General features: G+C 28.1%; 1 protein-coding gene across 2 annotated transcripts; it reads left to right on the top strand.

Annotated features, from left to right (window-relative positions):
* Positions 1-2963: 2963 nt before the first annotated feature.
* On the top strand, positions 2964-19038 carry LOC122506522 (proteoglycan Cow). Of its 2 annotated transcripts, XR_006302009.1 has the most exons (11): positions 2964-3511; positions 9775-9832; positions 10180-10282; positions 10751-10882; positions 11102-11247; positions 11390-11559; positions 14763-14988; positions 15095-15254; positions 16612-16838; positions 17479-17918; positions 18156-19037. XR_006302009.1 is itself a non-coding variant. In XM_043618755.1 (10 exons), the coding sequence occupies exons 1-10, from the start codon at positions 3404-3406 to the stop codon at positions 17595-17597; spliced, it is 1449 nt and encodes a 482-aa protein (XP_043474690.1). In that variant the 5' UTR covers positions 2964-3403; the 3' UTR covers positions 17598-19038. The 2 variants fall into 2 exon arrangements, 1 of the variants encoding a protein (XP_043474690.1); XM_043618755.1 differs by having other exon boundaries at positions 17479-19038.
* The last annotated feature ends 227 nt before the right edge of the window (positions 19039-19265 follow it).

The following is a 19265-nucleotide window of genomic DNA, read 5'->3' as shown; positions in this document are numbered from 1 at the left end:
CAGTAAGGAAAACCTTCAAGTTCGATAATTGAAGATTTTTTTATTACCACTATTGAAACATGTCACAAATAAATATATTTGTATGATATCATCAAAGGGACTTACCGACCGCTGATACTCGTGCAGACACCTGAAATAGAAAGAAAATATCAGTTGGTTTTTGTTTTGATATAAATGTACAAAATTAAAATTTCAATTAAGAAAGTATTAATTGAAACGAATTGATACCAAAAAAATATATCAAATCATAAGCTAATCCAAAATTAAGGGAACAATTTGATCAAAACTTTTGGTGGCAATTTGATTCACATTTATTTCAATTTGATACTTTCAACAAAACTATGCGAGCTTATTTAAAAAATTCTGCTCTCAATAAAAAAATTGGTCTCAATACGAATCTAACAAAAAATATTCTAAAACTCATCAAAATTAGAACTGAAACAAGTATTACCATCTACAATCAGCTGAAAATAGAAATTAACAAAATCAATTCTGCATTTATAGAAGACAAATAAAAATAGGAATATCGAATCATTTTATATAAATGCCTACAGCTTCTTTTAAAAATATTTGCTGACATCAAGATTTCTTGATCCAGAGGAGGAAATATTGGATTTCCGGTGAAGGACGCAACTTTAGTTATAGAGCAGATTAAGCACTACTGTGAAAAATAGGTAGACAATTGTTACCAATGTGCTTTTACCTGGGCAGAATTTTGTAAAAGTTAATAATAAAATATCAATTTACATTTTTTGAACATTTCAACTTGAATTCATTTTGAATTGAACTTCACAAGTTAATTAAAGTTAGAAAATTTAACTGAAATCAAGATAGAGAAACATCAAACATTTTTGATCGAGAACAGATTGTCAACTTATCAGTGTAGGAAATACTGAATTCAGATCTTAAAGTTGAGTATTTGTAATTTAACCTAAGATACAGGTTACGATTTGTGTGCCAACTTTCATTAAATGAGATTCCAGATTCAGCTCCGTTAAATAAGATTAGATTACAGGACTAAAATATACATTCAAATGAAATATTAAATCCCTTAGAAAATAAAAAGTTCGAAAAATCACTCTTAAAAACATTTTGATTATAAAATGCCTTTTTCTTGATGAAGATTATTAAAGCAAATAAAAGCAGAAAATGTTCTATTTGTAAATGATCTAAACAACATAATATAATAATTGACCTTATTGCCTTAGCACTCGCTTGAAAGATCCAATAAAAATGTATCTTACATCCAAACTGATTTAAATTCTATCTAAAAATATATCCTAACAGATAAAATCAACAGGCCTCGGATATTGCGACTTTTTCGAATTTTTTTAACCTTTCTTTACAATTTTATGACTTTAACGACATTTCTTCCAAACATCGCAACAAAATATCAAATTTTTAGTATAAAATGAAAACTATTTTTGAATACTTTTTTTAATTAAATTTTCGAAATATGCAATAAAATTGAAAAAGATTTTGAATAATAGAAATTTTGTAAAATTTAACTGAAAATAATTCATTTCTTTCAAGTATTTTATTACAATTGTGTTTAAAATTAACTTTTGAAGAATTTTAATTGCAAACTTTGAAAATAATTGGATTTTTAATAGTTTTAATGAAAAATCTTCTAGTGCGTAAATTTAAAAATTAAAATAAATGAAAATTAGCATCTAAAAATTATATTCTAGTCATTCAAAATTTTTAAAATTTAATTATTTCCTATAGTTTCAATTACATATTTCCGAAAATTCAAAAATAGAAAAAATAACGTTGAAATTGTTTAGATTTTTTTACATTGTACCAAATTTTTCAACTGAAAAAATTAAAATATTTCAAAAAATTAATTAATTATTTTTAAACGATTTTATCACATTTCAATTATTTTAAAAAGATTTCCACAAAATTCAATTGTTTTAAGAAGATTTGAACAAAATTTAATTTATTTGACATTTTTTTTTCAATGGTATACATTTGAAAAAATCTTTCACTGTTTGAAACAGTGAATTATTCGAGCTAATTCAGAATGAAAATATTATTATAATTTATTTATAAAAACGATAAAAAAAAGCAAAAAATACAAAAATTCTACGAAGAGAAAAGTATTTTTATAATTCACGGTTTTTGAAGTGATCTCTTTCCTAATTTTATTCAAACTTATACGACTTCTCATTTTTGTCTCACTCGCATAGCATCAAGTTTTAGTAGCGACAGTAGTATAGCCAGAGTGTGAAAAATATTAGCAGTAGTATAACCCTAAAATAGTCTGCCGCCTTCAGGCAATATTTTCGTCTCACACATCTCCCTAAATTTCTCCAACAATAAAACCTGTTTTTAATAATAAAAATTGATCTCAAAATTGATCAAATACGAAATGAAAAATTTCCACTCACATAATAGTGAAAAAAAATTTTCTCTTTGAAAAAAAATAGGTGAGAGAAAATTTTTTATTCCGTAACTGATGAATATATACAAGATAATACATAAAACTTGTAGTGTTTCTTATTGAATCAACGAATCCTTAAAAGACACAATGAATCCGAAATATTCACCGCATTGCGGATTCATTAAGAAAACAGTAAAATTCAATTCGAATCAATCCAAATTATATTCTCCGCTGCTCCAAACTTCTTGAGTAGATTTAAAAGTCAGGAGAAGTTGGCCTTTTTTTCCCTAGAATTGCATCAAAAGTTGATGGCAAACAATGAAAGTGGATGAGAGAGAACTATTTGCTGTTGATAGAAAAAAAAATCATAAACAATTTCTCTTCTTTTGTGTTGCCCGTTAATAGAAAATTGCATCAGGCGACGCCTTGTCTGGACATGTCCTTCTTCTTCCTCTTCATTGCCGGCATCTAGCCAATGGCGTTGCAACCACAACAGTACCAATAGTAGTGTACTAGCAGCAGCACCAGCAGTAAAGAATATATTTACCGCGTACAATCTTTCTGCACAGGTCTCTAACTTGTGCTCACGCGCAGTTGTTACTCCTAATATGTTCACGGAACATAGTAGTTGGTAGAGGAAAATTCAACGAGCGACGTCCATGTAAACAGGCTACAGTTGAAAGAGCCGAAACAGTGCCAGTACGTAGATATCATTGCACACGCGCACGCAACGTGTGAATATAATAAGCCATCATCGCGATTTATCATCGCAATCAACTTTTACCCCCCGGCGAAGCGGTCACACTTGAGCCGCCAAATTTTACCGAATTTTTTTTACTAACCCTATTGGTGCTAATTTTGCAAAAAAAAAAAAAGAATTTAATTGGAGAAAAGAGTTTTTAGGTACGAGGCGTCGCGCGTAGAGCGCCGCGTTTCGTACAATCGATACTATCGTGTGTTCAGTGCCTCCTGACGGTGTGACAATAAAAGTGAGGCAAATATACAAGAGGAATAAAGATGCGGTTGTCCTGGCTTCTTTTTACTGTCATCGCTCTTTTAGTTGCAACAACAATCGCAACAAAGACCAAGCGGAAATTTGATGGTGACTTCGAGTTTGCCGACGAGGTCGGTTCTTGCAACTCTTTTATACACTTTCTTCCTTTCTTCCCTTAGCGCACATTCTCATTTATCACACATACACACTGAAAATTTGATTAATTTATAAACCTTGAGAACCTTCAAAATTTCAGTGTGCTGATACAGGGTGTACCCCAATGAGAAAGAATGGCTAACCCAAAAGTTGTTCATCAATAGCATGATCAAAAACATTGTCAAAAACAAGTTCAAGAAATATTCATCAAAACATTTCGTCAAATAACAATTTTTCTCATTGGGGTACGCCTTCTTTTTCATACCAAAAAATGCATGTTTACCTTAGGTTACTTTCATAAATATATACTTGATCTATGAAACTAAAATAATTTCTGAAATTCGACATTGGGAGGCTAGTAATTCTAACATTCCACAAAATAGTAAAAAAATACAACCGAAATTTGCCAAACTCCTTTTCCTGAACGTAAAGAAAAAACGAAACATCAATAGAGACTTCAAATGATGTACGAATGCGAAAGATTTACGGATGCTGGACAAGAATTTTTGTCAAGCATCCAACTCTAAGGGAACATTGCCAAAGCTGCAACTATACAGACACAAACCCTTCAATTCGGATTTGTTTGAACCTAAAGTTCAAACAAATCCGAATTGAAGGGTTTGTGTCTCAATTTCCCGATTTTTCGAATAGAAACTAAAACTGCAAATTCAAGTAGAAATGAATGATAAAATGAATGAAAAATAAAATGTTAAAAATAGTTTTAAAACAATTTTAAAAACAGTAATTTTTTAAACAATTTTTTTCTATCTATATTTTTGATACCTAACGATGCAAATGTAGAGCTCACACGCATCAGACACACAGTTATTATTTAGAACGCTGGTAAATAAATAGCAATGATTAATTGAACAAGTGGGCGGTTGCGCTAACCATGTAGCTTCCAGGAATAACCATTTACGTTTATTACAACAACTCTATTAGCAGAATTGGATAACTCAATATATTACAGAAAATTAATATTCGCGGCAAGCATTTCAAAAATTTAAAAGCAAATGAAGGTTACTTACTTTTTTTCTTTCTTGAAAATATGATGAAATATGATGTCAAGATGTATAAATATTGGAGACTGTTTTGCATAATTAATTAAACACTCGCGGTTTATTTAAAAATTCGAGAACTGAATTTACACACTTACAAGAACTAAATTTATATACTGCCCTAAAAGTACATCGATCGCGATTTAAAATAAATTCGAACACTCCCGAAACTATAATTATAATCAAACACTCCTGAAATTAACTGTCATCACTAATTCACTATCAGTTACAATGTCTTTTTTCCATTCATTCATTTGAAATAGTAAAAGTGTCGACTAATTTGAATTAGTAACTGACTTTTTGATTTTGAATTAGGAAATTATACAAATAAATTAGTGGAAATTACACTAATTATTAGAAAAACTCACTAATTCAAAAGCAAAAAATCAATTACTTTTACAAATTAGTAAACATTACTAATTAAAATTTAGAGTATATTGGTACATCAGAGTTTTTGCAAACAAAAACCAGGTTTGCTTCCTTCAAACAAAAAATAAAAATCCACTGAAAATCGACTGTAACAAAAAATACAATTGTATTAAAAATTAAAGATATTATCTTAAAGTATAAAACTCCAGTGAATTTATCAAAAATCCGGTTTTTCTTTTAAGGGGACTCTCTAGTGTAGAAAAAAGACACTTTTTTTAACTCTTATTGTAAAAAATGTATTACATTTATTGCAAAAATTCTTTTTCAATATTTTTAAATATTACAAGCGAATTAAAAAAAATTTTTTTTAGTAATTTTTGGTTCGTTTTCGCAACTACGTAAATTCAAAATTCAAACGGGATTCTCTTCATAAGGGGCTTTTTTTAGACAACAAACCTCAAAAACAACTATTTTTAATATTTTACAATTTTTTTATACACATTTTTCTAAAAAAATTCGAAAAAATTATGGTTTTTCGGGTAAATTTACCATCATAGAAAATAACAGGGGGTAAAAATGAAAAATTTTACAAGTTTGTTGTCTAGTTTTTTAGTTAAGGAATCGAATGGTTTCTGGTTTTTTTTTAAATGTTAAATTTTTTTTTAAAAATGTGTTTTCGAGAAAAATTTGTTTAAAGTTTTCGTAATCAATTACAGTGAGTTAAGAAATGATCATAAAAATTGCTATAACTTTTTTCTTATACATATTTTTACAAAAATGTATTAGGATAGTAATTTCATTAAACAAAAGAACACTTTGAAGTAAAAAAAGGAAACTTTTTTTTAAATCCTCGACCAGAAAGTCCCCTTAAAACATAGCTTCTAGAAAATAAAATTTTAAATCTTTGTGACATATAAAATAGGCAGTAATAAAATTTTCAATTATAGTTTAAATTCAGTCACCTATTCTATGGCTATATTTTAGGATATTAAGAGTCTAACTGGGTATCGTATTTTCCTGGGAATAGTGTCTTTTCTATTAGAGTTTATTTAATACTCCTTCGGACATTGTCTTCTATATAGATATATATAGTATATTACTAAAACAAGGTGTAGATACTTTTCCACACTTTATACGACCTCTGGACTTTCCGAGGTTCGCCACAACCGCTTTTATAAAGTAGTTGAATAGGATTATTTGCAACGATTCATTAACTTATTTTCTTCATTTCTCTGAAATTTAATTTTAAACAAACCACTCAACCGTACTTAGCTGTACTTTTAAAAAAAACCACTTGTTTCAATTAGAATTTTAATTTTTTCAAGTTTGCAAAGTAAAGTAAAAATTTTGCGTGAGAAAAAAATTCTTTTAGGGGAAGAACAAACTTTTTTTTACACTTTCCTTGTGTCAAATAAGATACACAGAGAGAGAATACATATTAAATTTTGTAAAAGTATTCTATAAATTGGGGAAAACGTGCTACACAGCAAAATTTTGATATAAAAAATACTAAATTAAAAAAAATTTATGTTAAATTTTGTAAAGTTATATTAGAATTTAATAAATATTCTTGATATTTGATATAATTATACTAAATTTTATATAAGTTTTTTTAAAGTTTGGTATTTTTTATATCAAAATTTCGCTTCTTCGCACTTTTTCCCTAAATTGTAAAATACTTTTACAAAATTTAATATATATTCTCTCTCCGTGTACTTAAATGGAAATTGTAATTATCAAATGAAAATAGGTGACAATTCTTAAGATTACTAATGTAAATGTTACTTTTTCAAAATCTAAAATGGCGGATTCAATATGGCCGACTTTTTCTAAGAATCTAATGCACTTCGTTTGTAACTTCTTATCCGATGATTCTTGAGATTGCTATTAACGAATCTGATGTTTGTTTTTCAAAATTTAAAATGGATCTAACATTTTGAATTCAAATTCCCCTTTAAACCAAAATAAAAAATACACTAGAAAATATTTCCACCTCAAAAAAATTAATTTTCTTCTCATTTTTAAAAATACAGCTTTTTATTTTCTGCAGTATTATATGAAAATTTCTTTTCACATAGCAACAGATTGAAATTTTGTTTTACTCATAAGTAAAACGTTCAAAATTAAAGTTACTGAAATAATATACTTTCAACGCTGTAAAGAAAAACTGCGACTAATTACACGATTCTAATTTAAAAAACCTTTAACAAAATTCAAAAGAAATAATGAAAAACTGTTAAGCGGCAAAAAATATAAAACAGACGAGAATAATTTAAATCCTTTTTACATCAAAAAATTTTTTTCTAATTCAGAGAATATTTTTGTATAATTTTTTATATAAAAAAAATATACTGTAAAAAATTTAATGGAGAAAAAGTAGAAATTAAGGTGAACTAATTAAATTGTTTTAATTAAAAACTGACATTTTCCGGCAGCAAAAAATCTAATTCGAATAGGTTATTCAAAATTAAGATTTCTATTTACTTTCAAATTGTGTTTTACAAAAACAGAATAAATTTACGATTTTTTTTTAATTTTCAAAATTTGCGAAAATATACAATTGGAAAAATGTATCAAGAGTAATATCCTCTATTTTGTAAATGTTTCATGACCCTGTTTGGTTGACAATAATTTTTAATTGCGCCATTAAATAAAATTCACGTCTATTATCTGTGTAATCAAATCTTTCCTCAGTAAAAGCAAAACTAAAATGGGTAGTTACACTTTTTATATGCCTTTATAAACAAAGGAGGCAGCAATTAGTGAGTCTCCTTCAACACACATTTTATGTTTGCTCGCTATACACGGTTATACACATCATTACAAAAAAAAGAAAAAAAAACGAAAAAAGTAAATTATTCTAGCATGAGTAAAGGTTATTTTGAACTGTGAAAAATTCTTTTTATCTTCAAGTACAATATGAATACTTGAATACATAAATATGAAAGTACACAAAGAAATTAAATGTATAAGTTTTCAAAGAAACTTTTAGGGGTTAGTTTGTATTTTTGGCGTCGTGGGGGTCCGAGCTGTTTGCTATCGATCGTTTTCCAACTTCCAACATCTCTCTTTGCATTCTATAAATTTTCATTTTATTCATTTGATAAATTAAGCTTAAATTTTAAATCAAAATTGATTTTTAAAAACTTGTCATTTTATTTTTCAAGAGTATCCTGTTAGGGTCTGTAGGAACATAAACCCTCACGCAGGGTAAAACAGAAAAAAAGCATAAAAGTTAACATTTTCATTACTATTTTATGACACCATAAAAAGAACTACAAAAAAATATATAAGTTTCACTCTCGACTATCAAATAAATTTAATGTTTTAAATTATGAAATTGTCAGATTCTATTGGAGTTTATAAGTATAATTTACGTGACGATACGTAATTATTAAACTTTCACAAGGTACAAAAATATGAAAGAATGAAATTTTCATTATTCAAGAGCCACATATCTCTAATGGAAAAAATAAAAATTTCATTCCAATTTACTTTTTCCGTCACACAAAATTGGACAAATATTTCTATAATTAAAGTTCAGATTAAAATCTTCAGAATTCAAGACTGGCAAAAAGGCACAGAAACTATTAGAGCGGCATGAGATTTGACTACATTTTTTTATCAAAAACTTTTTAAATATATTTCATGCATATAAATGTAAAATGCGTACAAAATAAAAGTTAAGACATAAACTATATAAAGAAAATACAACCGTGGCATTGATATAGTAAAATTTGTCAATTAATATTCCAATTTAAATAGAAAGTTCAATTTCTAGATTCAAAATAAATTGCCCTGCCTATTATAGATTCTCGTGAAACGTAACAACAACCATGAGAAAAAGTTTTCTAATTAAATGTGTTTTCGTGGAAGCGTAAATAATTTACTTTTTAATCAAATGAATCATTATCACTTTTAATTTTATTCGAAAAAACTAAAAAGAATTATTATCATTAACATCAAAAAACAATTATCAAGAAACTAAAATTAAATTTTGTTTGTAGCAACTTTCGATACTTTACACTAAAAAAAAAATTTATTTGATTTAAATAACCAATGATTACGAAGCCAATGTCAGTTTCTAAAAATTCAAAATGGTGAATCCAATATGGCGGACGAAAGTTTACAAAGATGAGCTAAACTTTTCAAAATGAATACTTGGGGATTTTTTGGGTCACTGATTACGAATCCGTGTCAGTTTCCCAAATTTTTCAAAATTTAAAATGTCGAATTTGTCATATATTGCATTCGTAATTTTCTATTTTCGAAAACTGACATCGGATTTGTAATCAGTGACCCCCCGAGTTATAAGTTTCAAGCAAATCCTACCAACTAAAAAAATCGTCCGCCATTTTGAAAGTTGCAAAACTGACATTGGATTCGTAATCAGTCCCAAAAAATCTTTTAAAAAAAATTAAATAATCGGTTATTTGAATCAAATAAATTTTGTTTTTAGTGTAACGAATTTTTTGTTATTTCAACATAAAATAACATTATAGAGAAAAAGCTCATTTTCAGGTGAATTATATTATGAAGTTCTGCTTTTGATTGCAATTTATACATATTAAGGAAAAATTCACATAAAATTGAATTTAAAAGTTAATTCTACTATTTTGCATACGAATAAAAAAATTGCATCAACGTTTATATAAACAAAAAAATTGCGTCCATTGAGTTTCGACTGTGTGTGACTGTCATTTTTTATTGTAAAGTATTTTTAGAATAGACAACAATAAAACGATATTGATCCATGTAGTGAATAAAACCCAGGCACTTTGTATTCAACAACTTTTTTTTATGTTTTTCAGGATGATACACGAATTGTAAAATCAGGCGATAAAAAGCGATGGATATACGATCCAAACAGTAAGTTATATCCTTTTTCCTTTGCAATGTCAAGAACTTAAAAGTTCTTTGCATCGAACTTTTCCGAAAACATGTAACGATTATTCATATATGTGACGCTCCACGAGAAAAGGGACCTTATTTACTCTTGTCATAAGGTCCCTTTTCTCGTAAAGCGTCACAATGTTTTCTTGAAATGGAGAGCACATGTATTTATTAAAATATTTACATAAACACCATATTAAAAAAGTTTAATTTAAATATTAAATTTTTATAAATTAGAAAATATTTTGCAAAAATTTAATATTTAAATATTTATTGTCTTCACAAAAAGGGTGAAATTTATTTTTCTAATTGTTATAAATCAGGTGAACTTTGTCGTCCGCTTAACTGCAAAAAGAAGGAAATTTGTCTTTTGGCAGACTCGTTCACAGCAGTATGTGTCTCCAAAAAGGAACTTCACAAATCAGGGTAAATTGTTTTTGAAAATAAAAATTTGAAATTGACTAGTCCCTATTGTTTGAGAATTTTAAATATCTTACAAAATTGACTGCAATAATTAGCTAAATTTTCACTGAAATTCAGTCGTTATCTACTGAAAATTGCAATAAAATAATTATTGAATCAAACCGTTGAATCTGGTTCACCGATTGTAGATAAAGTAGATGTCACGGGTTTACCGATTGCAGATAAAACAGGTGGTACTGTTTTATCTACAATCGGTAAAACAGATGTCACTGTTTGAATCAGTAACAATTTCACTGTTTTCAGTTACATACGACTAAATATTAGTGAAAATTTTCCTGAAGTGTGTCAGTCGCTTAATTCCATCTATTTTACCAGTAAAATTTCACTGATTCAAATATTTAGAGAATAGAAAAAATAATTTTGTTCTTTATAAAAACTCAATAATTAATTGGAAATCTTTAAACACTTTAGGGATGTAGTGATTCCAAAGTCCCGAGTTCTTCAAGAACGAAGAATGCGGACAGAATCATCAGAAGATACAGAGGATGATGATGCATTTTTTGATTCTGAAGATGACGAAGAAGAAGATCAAGATGAATCAAAGTAAGACTTACAGTTCAGATACAAAAAAAAGTAAATCAAATCATTAAAATTGATATGAGTAAATAAAAATAGTCATGGAGTTAAGAAATACAAGTTAAAAGAAAATTAAAAATGTTTTAAATCTTCAAAATTTTAAATATTTCAAACTTTTACTAGACGAATATTTAAAATATTTTTTTTCTACAAACTAAAAGAGAAAATAAACATTTTTTCATCTAGGTGTCAAGATTGTCCGGTTACGAAGCCTTCATTCATTTGCGGCAGTGACAATCGAACCTACAGCTCGCTTTGTCGCATAGAATATCATAATTGTATACATCACACATATGTTTACTTGGGTTGTAAAGGATTCTGTCCATGTAAAGGTATATCAATTCTTTTCTCTCTCACAAAACAATAAAATATAACGTTTGCATGAAAAATTCAATATTTACCTTTATAATCTATGTAGAAAAATATTATTATTACGTTTAAAAAAATAATCAGTTAACTTTCAACATTAACTAGAATCCGTCCATCCATTGCCTTCGCACTTGAAAAAAATGCAAAAACTGCAACTGCAGAAGCAATCTTTACTTGGCAAGATGAATAGAGATCGGGACATCACTCTAACGCCACGGGATTTTAACTATGACAATCATCATTACAAATACCTCAAATACTCAAAACGTGCCAAGGTAAGAAAATTATATTTATAAGATTACTAAAAAAATTTTTGCTTTGCGTAGGATAAATAATTTAGGGGCAGTTAGAAAGTAAAGTAAAAAGAGCCCCTCCTTCGCCCTTTTCTGTGAGGTTCTACCCAGTTGCTTTTAAAATGCAAATTGATAAACACAATTTTCATTTTAACAGCAACTTATTAACCCCTCCATAAAAATAAAAAAGTAAAGCAAAAAGAGCCCCACCTTCGCCCTTTTCAGTGAGGTTCTACCCAGTTATTTTTAAAATGCAAATTAATTAACAAAATTTCCATTTTAAAAGCAACTTACTAACCCCTCCAAAAACTGAAAACTTTTTACAAATTACGAATCAACGACAACATTGAAAGAAACTACAGTGTAAGAAAGTTGAAAACGCATTTGTAATGAACTAAATAATTATTTTTGAGGCAGGGAGGGTTTCGCGAAATGTTTCCTATGAATACATATACCGTACAAGGTTTCTTGGGCTTAAAAAATTTTCCTTGGTCATGTTATTCAGTGGTCACGTGCTCCATATACTTTACTATGGGAACACGTGACCACTAAATAACATGACCTTAACTCTCTGTCCACTAAGATGACCGTCATAGACAGAATCGAAAATCGAAGAGGAATGTAGCGTTGATATATGGATGTGATTCATCTTAGACAGAGGGTTAAAAATAAAAACTATTCATATCCTGACCTTATATACTAATTACCAAAAAATGGAATTTTAATTCAAACTGTTTTAAATAAACATGAATAACTAATGAAATAAGTGGGTCGGAATTAGTGAAATAGTCTCTAAAAATAAAAAGTATTTCTCTTACTCAATATGTTGAAAAAACGACAGAAAATTTTTTTTTATAAAAGTTATGCAACATGATTTTTTTTGCAAGTTTTAAAACAATATCTTATTTCTCATAAAGGAATAAACCGATTTAAATGAACCAAGCATAAATACAAAGGAGGTGAAATTTACATTTTTAGAATTAGAAAGTTTTTAAAAGCTGTATTCTTTAAAAAAATTAATTAATAAATTGTTTATGAACAATTTTTGTTTAATGTTCTCTGCCTTTTAAAATAAAATCCCAACATACAATTAAAACTATAAGGACTTAAAATCCGTTGATAAAATTTATGAGAGACAATGACTTTAAAAGTTATGATGAAAATTATATTGCGCGGAGATGGCATTTTGATGTTTCTCCAGAATGATAAAATTATTATCTACGTCGAAATGAACAAAACATTGTTGAATTAATATTTGCATGTAATTATACAACTATAAAAATGATGTTGAGATTATTTTATAAATTTTTAAAAGGCGCAGAATATTAAAAAAAATTAATTATAAACAGTATATTTTAATAAAAAATTTTCAAAATATCTATAAACAATTCACTTTGAAATAACTTTAAAAAAAATATTTTTCCTGTAGTTTAGTAAACGTTGCAATAAAACGTTTAGATACGTTTTTTTGTTTTAATTTGGTATCGTTAAAAAAACTGTGAAAAAGGCCCCACCTTCGCCTTTTTCAGTGAGGTTCTACCCAGTTGTTTTTAAAATGCAAATTAATAAAAACAATTTTCATTCTAAAAGCAACTTATTAACACCTCCAAAAAATTTAAAAGTAATGCAAAAAGAGCCCCACCTTCGCTCTTTTCTGTGAAGTTCTACCCAGTTGCTTTTAAAATGCAAATTTTTTAACACAATTTTTATTTTAAAAGCAACTTATTAACCCCTCCAAAAATTAAAAACATTTTAGGGAAAGGGGGGTGGGGGTCAAAAAGGGATAACAATTTTTTTCACCTGATACATGGTTCACAGGTATAACTAAAATGTTAGAAAATTTGAAATACATTTGTCACAAAGTAAATAATTGCTTTTCAATAAAAATATCCAGAAAGGGCGCAAATTTTGCAGCTCCACATAGGAAAATCATTAGTATAAGAAATATATATTCGCAAATCATAATTTAAATAACATTGTAGAATACGAAGAAAGTACATTTAAACCAAAAAATCAGAATATTAAGCAATAAAATATATTAAAATAACAAATGTAAATAATAGAAAAACATAAATAATTCAGTTGAACTTACTTGAGTTGTATTGCTGTAAAGAAAATTCAAATAACAGAAACATAAAACAATTAAATTATGTAAGACTGATTCTATCTCTCGGTCGTATTAATAGTTAAGAAAATATTTACTTTTTACAAATTTCATATCAACGGCAACATTCAAGAGAACCTCCAATGTTAAGAATTTGAAATATGCATTAGTAGCAAAGTATAAAATTTTCTATTGACGCAAGGTGGGTTCGGTGTTATATTGTCTTAGGGGAGTATTTATTATATCTAAAGCTCGGTTAGCGAAAATGGCTTTAAATGCAAAATTTCCTCTCAAACCGCTGCCTACAAGATGACCATAACCGATAAATTTTGATAATCGAACGCAAGGATTATGGCGCTGGTTTAGGGATAACTCATCTTTGGCAGAGGGGTAATAACTCAACCGATTTATTTTCCAATTTTATTCTGTGCATATGTTCACATCATCTAAAAATCTACACCACTTTTAAGTCTCTGAAGGTTCCGTCTACTCCCTCTACCCTGTCATCTATCTTTCAAAATAATTAATTTTATATATTTTTTTAAAAATATAAAAATCTACAATCAATAATTAATTTTATATATTTTTTTAAAGATATAAAAACCTACAATCACTGAAAAAACAGGCTTTTTGATAGTTTAGGTTTTAAATAAAAGAGTAAGGGATGTAACCTACAATTATCAAAAATTTTAAATTGCATAATATTAAAAAAAATTTACTTGATTCTGTATTTCGAAACTTTCACGAATAATTATAGGATTTACTGCGCATAAAATATAATATAATAAAAAAAATCATTCCTCTCCAAAACATTGTTTAACACGTAAAAGTTTTACTTTTTTTTTCTTTATCTTCAGAAAACCAGCTACTCTGGAAATAATATCCGGAACTATCTCGAAAATAAGTTTTATATATATATAGTCTTTTTTACGATGAGAAAAGAAAAGAAGAGGATTGTGTCAAATAATGATGGAGTTAGTGTAGTAGAAAAAAAGTAGTCTTCCTTTTCTGTCAAAAGTTGAAGGGGAAAAAAATGAAGAAAGATAATAAAAGGTTTTTCAACTTTTTCTTTGACTTACAGGCACTAGCTTCAATGAAACGTTACGACGACAAGCAGTTTACGAGTAACGAGATTACGGAAAAGACATCATTACCACCTCTAAAACCAGCTTATGATATGGACTTTACAAAAGATGAAGATTGCTCGCCCGCTTCTAAACCGGCAATGGCCAATCGTCTTTTGGATTGGTTTTCTGTTTTAATGACTGACGCAAAGCAACATCGTCGTCCATTTTCAAAACCAAAAGGTAAATCAATTTTTTAAAATTCAGAAATAAATTACCGAATATATTTAAAATTTATTTTTTTAAACCTAATTACAGGGAAAAAATTGACTTTCTTTACATATTCTAGGTCATTTTCCACCAGGATGCCAGAGCGAAGTGAGGTGGATGTTCGGTCATTTAGATTCTGACAGTAGTGGTCTAATTTCACTTTCGGAACTTTACCAATTAGAACACGATCAAAACGAACCCTGTCTGAAACCGTTCTTTGATTCGTGTGATACAGATGGGTAAGTTCGTTGACGATCATAAATCGACAGTAAAAAAAATTACCGAAAAATATTAAAATTTAATTTCTTACTTTACGAACGTACATTAAAATTTATATTCGAAATTCTATTTTCCAACTCTATAAACAAAGTTATTAAATCTAATTAATCCAACTATTACCCAAATAATTAGACAATTATGAAGTTACTAATGAAATTAGTTGGTTCAATGATTATTCTTCTTATTATATATAGCCTCAAGAGTAATCTCTTCTAAAAGTTTTCAAAGAATCGATCTTCCATTATAGCAAATCGTAATGATCTAGATATATATCTCTCCCTAATAAGAAACTCAAATTTTTTTATTTTAATATTCCTACGAAGATTGAAATAAAAAAAATTAAAGTATACGAATAAATTGTTTTGAATATACTAAAAAATAATTTAATATAGACATTTCTTTTCTTAACGTTTTATTTTTTGATTTTAAAAGGGCAAGAATTTAAAAAAACCGATTTTTCCTTGTTTGCTTTAAAATTGTTCCTTAGCATCATTTTAAACTCAGTGGTCTTCGTGGTATCTGATGACTAAAGTCAGATTTTCAAAATTCAAAATGGCGGATATTTTATCAAAATTGCTCAAATTAGAAAACCCCAAAGTAACAGACTTTATGAAAATTTAAGTAATTTAAAAAAAATGTCAGCCATCTTGGATCCGCCATTTTGAATTTTGGAAATTTTGAAAATCTGACTTCAGATTCGTACACGGAGAAAAATATAAAGTAATTTTTACTACTTTTATAGTAAAAAATTTCTGGTTAAGCATTTTTGGTAACTTTTACTACTTTCGGAGTAAATTTTATTACGATCAAAGAACTTAATTGTAAAAAATTAGTAAAATCTACTTTGAACGTAGCAAAATTTACTTCGAAAGTAGTAAAAGTTACCAGAAATGTTTTACTATAAGAGTATAGTAAAAATTAATTTATATTTTTCTCCGTGTACATTATCTTAGGTTTTATGCCTTAAAATACAAAAAACCAACGAAATAATAAACAACAAACAATAAAAATAATTATAAACTACAGTCAGGTCTCGCTAAGTGTCGTCACTGGGAATCTTTTGGGACCGTCTGTCTCAGTAAGTGTCAGTGGCCTAAGCCACGCCCCTTTAATAAAAGTGGTCATTTCATTGGTTTATGTTGCAAACCGGTTTTGGGTAGTCCATTTTTAGCATTGGAGAGGGTAAAAAAAAGTGGGGAAAGTGACACTTGTCGGGTCTTGAACGATGACACTTTGTGAGTCATGACACTTACTGAAAACGACACTTGGCGAGACCTGACTGTATAAGATTGTCATTATTTGAATGGCGATTTTCAGGGACATTTTTATAAGTGGTCCGGAATGGTGTGGATGTTTTTCAAAAGCTGAGAGACCTTGCGCAGCAGTTCGTAAGCGACTTGCTCCAGACGTTGCGCCTACTTGTGATTCTAGAGGATATTACAAAAATGTTCAATGTCATCGGGGACTTGGTCTTTGTTGGTGCGTGGATCTACACGGGGTTGAATTCGCGGGCACAAGAGTTCATGGCACTAAGCCAGATTGTGGTAAGTGCATCAAAAGAAACCAATTAATTTACAAATCAATAAATATTTATATAATTATTTAGTGTTTTAAAAATCCTAAATATTTATATAATTATTCAGTTTTAAAAATCTTGATTGTTGCGCTCATCATTTATATTTCAATTTTTTCCGCTTTATTTAAACTTGTTACTCGGAGATTTTTGGGGTCGTTGATTACGAATCTATAGTCAGATTGTCAAAATTCAAAATGGCGAACTTTCTTTTAAAACTAATAAAATTTATTCGAAACTTGTGACTCGGGGTTTTCTGAGGTCGCTGAATACGTTATAGTATTTAAAACTTCTAAAATCTAAATTTTAGAAGTTTTAAATGCTGGGCTTTTTCGCAGCAAACTTGCCGCAAGGAATTATGATAACCTAAAAAGTTTTAACCGTTTGGGAGTCAAAAATATCTAAAGGTTTTTAAAAAAAATTGCTTTTGTTGAAATTCCAATTGTTGTAAAAAATATTAGCTATTTTCTTAAGGAAAAAAAGTGCTGCATAATTTTACGCGCAAACTTAAAATCTCTTTATGTTCGTATTTTATAGCGTCAATCGAGGACCGAGTCCCAAATTGTTAGATTTAATATTTTTACATTTTAATAAAACATTTCTATTTGCAGATGCAATTGTAAACAAGATGAATAATGGGGGACTCAAGACAAATGGTGTAGATTTAGATGATGATGAGGATGCGGCACAAGATCTTGAAGGCTCAGCGGATCAAACACTTGATTTTTAGTTGCATATAAAAAGAAGTTTTGATGCCAAGTACAGTATAATTGGACAATTTTTTCATTGACAAATGCAGTAAAGCGAATGTCTACCTAAAAGTGGCTGGCCTCGTATTGTATTGCTATTATAATTGGAGGTGTCTTACATTATGTACAATGCGCCTAATGACATCGAATCGATGATTATTACTAAACTTCTTTTCAACCTCAGTTGACAATTTATGCAAAAAACACTACTTTAAACAAGCTACTACTACTATTGCTAGATACTATTTTCTTATATCTACAAAAACCCCACACACTGAAAGTTCGACAGTATTAACCGCACGGTAAAAATACTCAAAAATATTTTTTTAAAAAATCCCGTAACAAAAAGAACATAACAACAAAAGTTGAATAATTCTTTAGCGAACGCAGTAAAATTATTATAGAAAAATTTGTCAATATTTCAATAATAATTTTTCTTTCTTCGCTAAGAATTAATTTACTTTTATTCATTCGTTATCGTACCGTTCCACATATAAACAAAATTTTCAAATTTCTAATTTCTTTTCTATTTTTCACAGTTATTTCATTGCATTCCGTCACGTAGCAAAAAGAATTTTAACACATGGAACGCATTGATATACAATTCTTCCAAACAAAAAAAAAGAAACTTTTTCACCTTGGAGAATTTTTTGTACCCATCGGGATACCTCCATGCGTAATTTGTCCATAAAGAAAATATAATTAAAAAAATATATAAGCATGTATAATTAGAGAATCGTAGAGTGTAAGATGAAAAAATGTAAGTGTAAATGAAAAAAGAAACAAATGAATGAAAAAGAAAAAATGGTGAAAAATGATTTTAAAAAAATAACGCAAGTTTACAGAAAAAAGAAACTTGCGTCGTAATATATACACAATTATTGTCATATAATTATTAATCCTAAACGTACAAGAAATACTCATTATGATTTTAAATTTATTAGATTAACCCTGCTGTTTCCTCAAATATTTTACGTTGCACCGATTGCCTTCGGGTCAGTCACATTTAAAGTGCGTCTCTAATTAATTTAAAAATCTACCTACACCATTGAATCATAAAACTGAATAATAACAGTAACAAAATGTTCCAGTAATTAATAACTTATGACAAAATTTAAATTCAGTTCTAATTCTTTCTATATCTTTCCATCTTTATTTCCATTTCAGTCTATTTCTAATTAAAAGCTAATTTTCTTCGTCTACTTGACTATAATTTTTAAATTTCTTCCCAAAAATTTTATTTTGCATAGCATTTTCATTCTTTCTAAAAAATTCTTACACTTCTTTCATTTTGTCAAATATTTCACCTCGTAGGAATTTTTTCAAAAATATTTCGCTTAAAAATAGTGCAGAAAAAATCTATTTTTCAAATTAAGCTACAGTAAAATATTTTTAAAAAAACTCGTCGAGTTCCAATGTTTTTAAATTTTATAAATCAATAATAAACTCCAAAATTTTATAAATCAATAATAAACTCCAAAAAAGCGATTAAATTTTTGCTTTCTTGTCAATTTTTAAAAAATTAACAAGAAAGTAACAATTTAATCGTTTTTTTTATACAAAATTATTTTTCTTAAATAAATTATCAATTTTTGGAACATTATTGTAAATGTAAATTATTAAATTTTAATGATAGATGGATTCTCTTT

The sequence above is a fragment of the Leptopilina heterotoma genome, unplaced genomic scaffold (assembly GCF_015476425.1).
Source record: "Leptopilina heterotoma isolate Lh14 unplaced genomic scaffold, ASM1547642v1 Lhet_42, whole genome shotgun sequence".
NCBI classification, from domain to species: Eukaryota; Metazoa; Arthropoda; class Insecta; order Hymenoptera; family Figitidae; genus Leptopilina; species Leptopilina heterotoma.
Note: the sequence above shows the minus strand (reverse complement) of the source record. Positions and strands in the feature narration are given on the sequence as shown.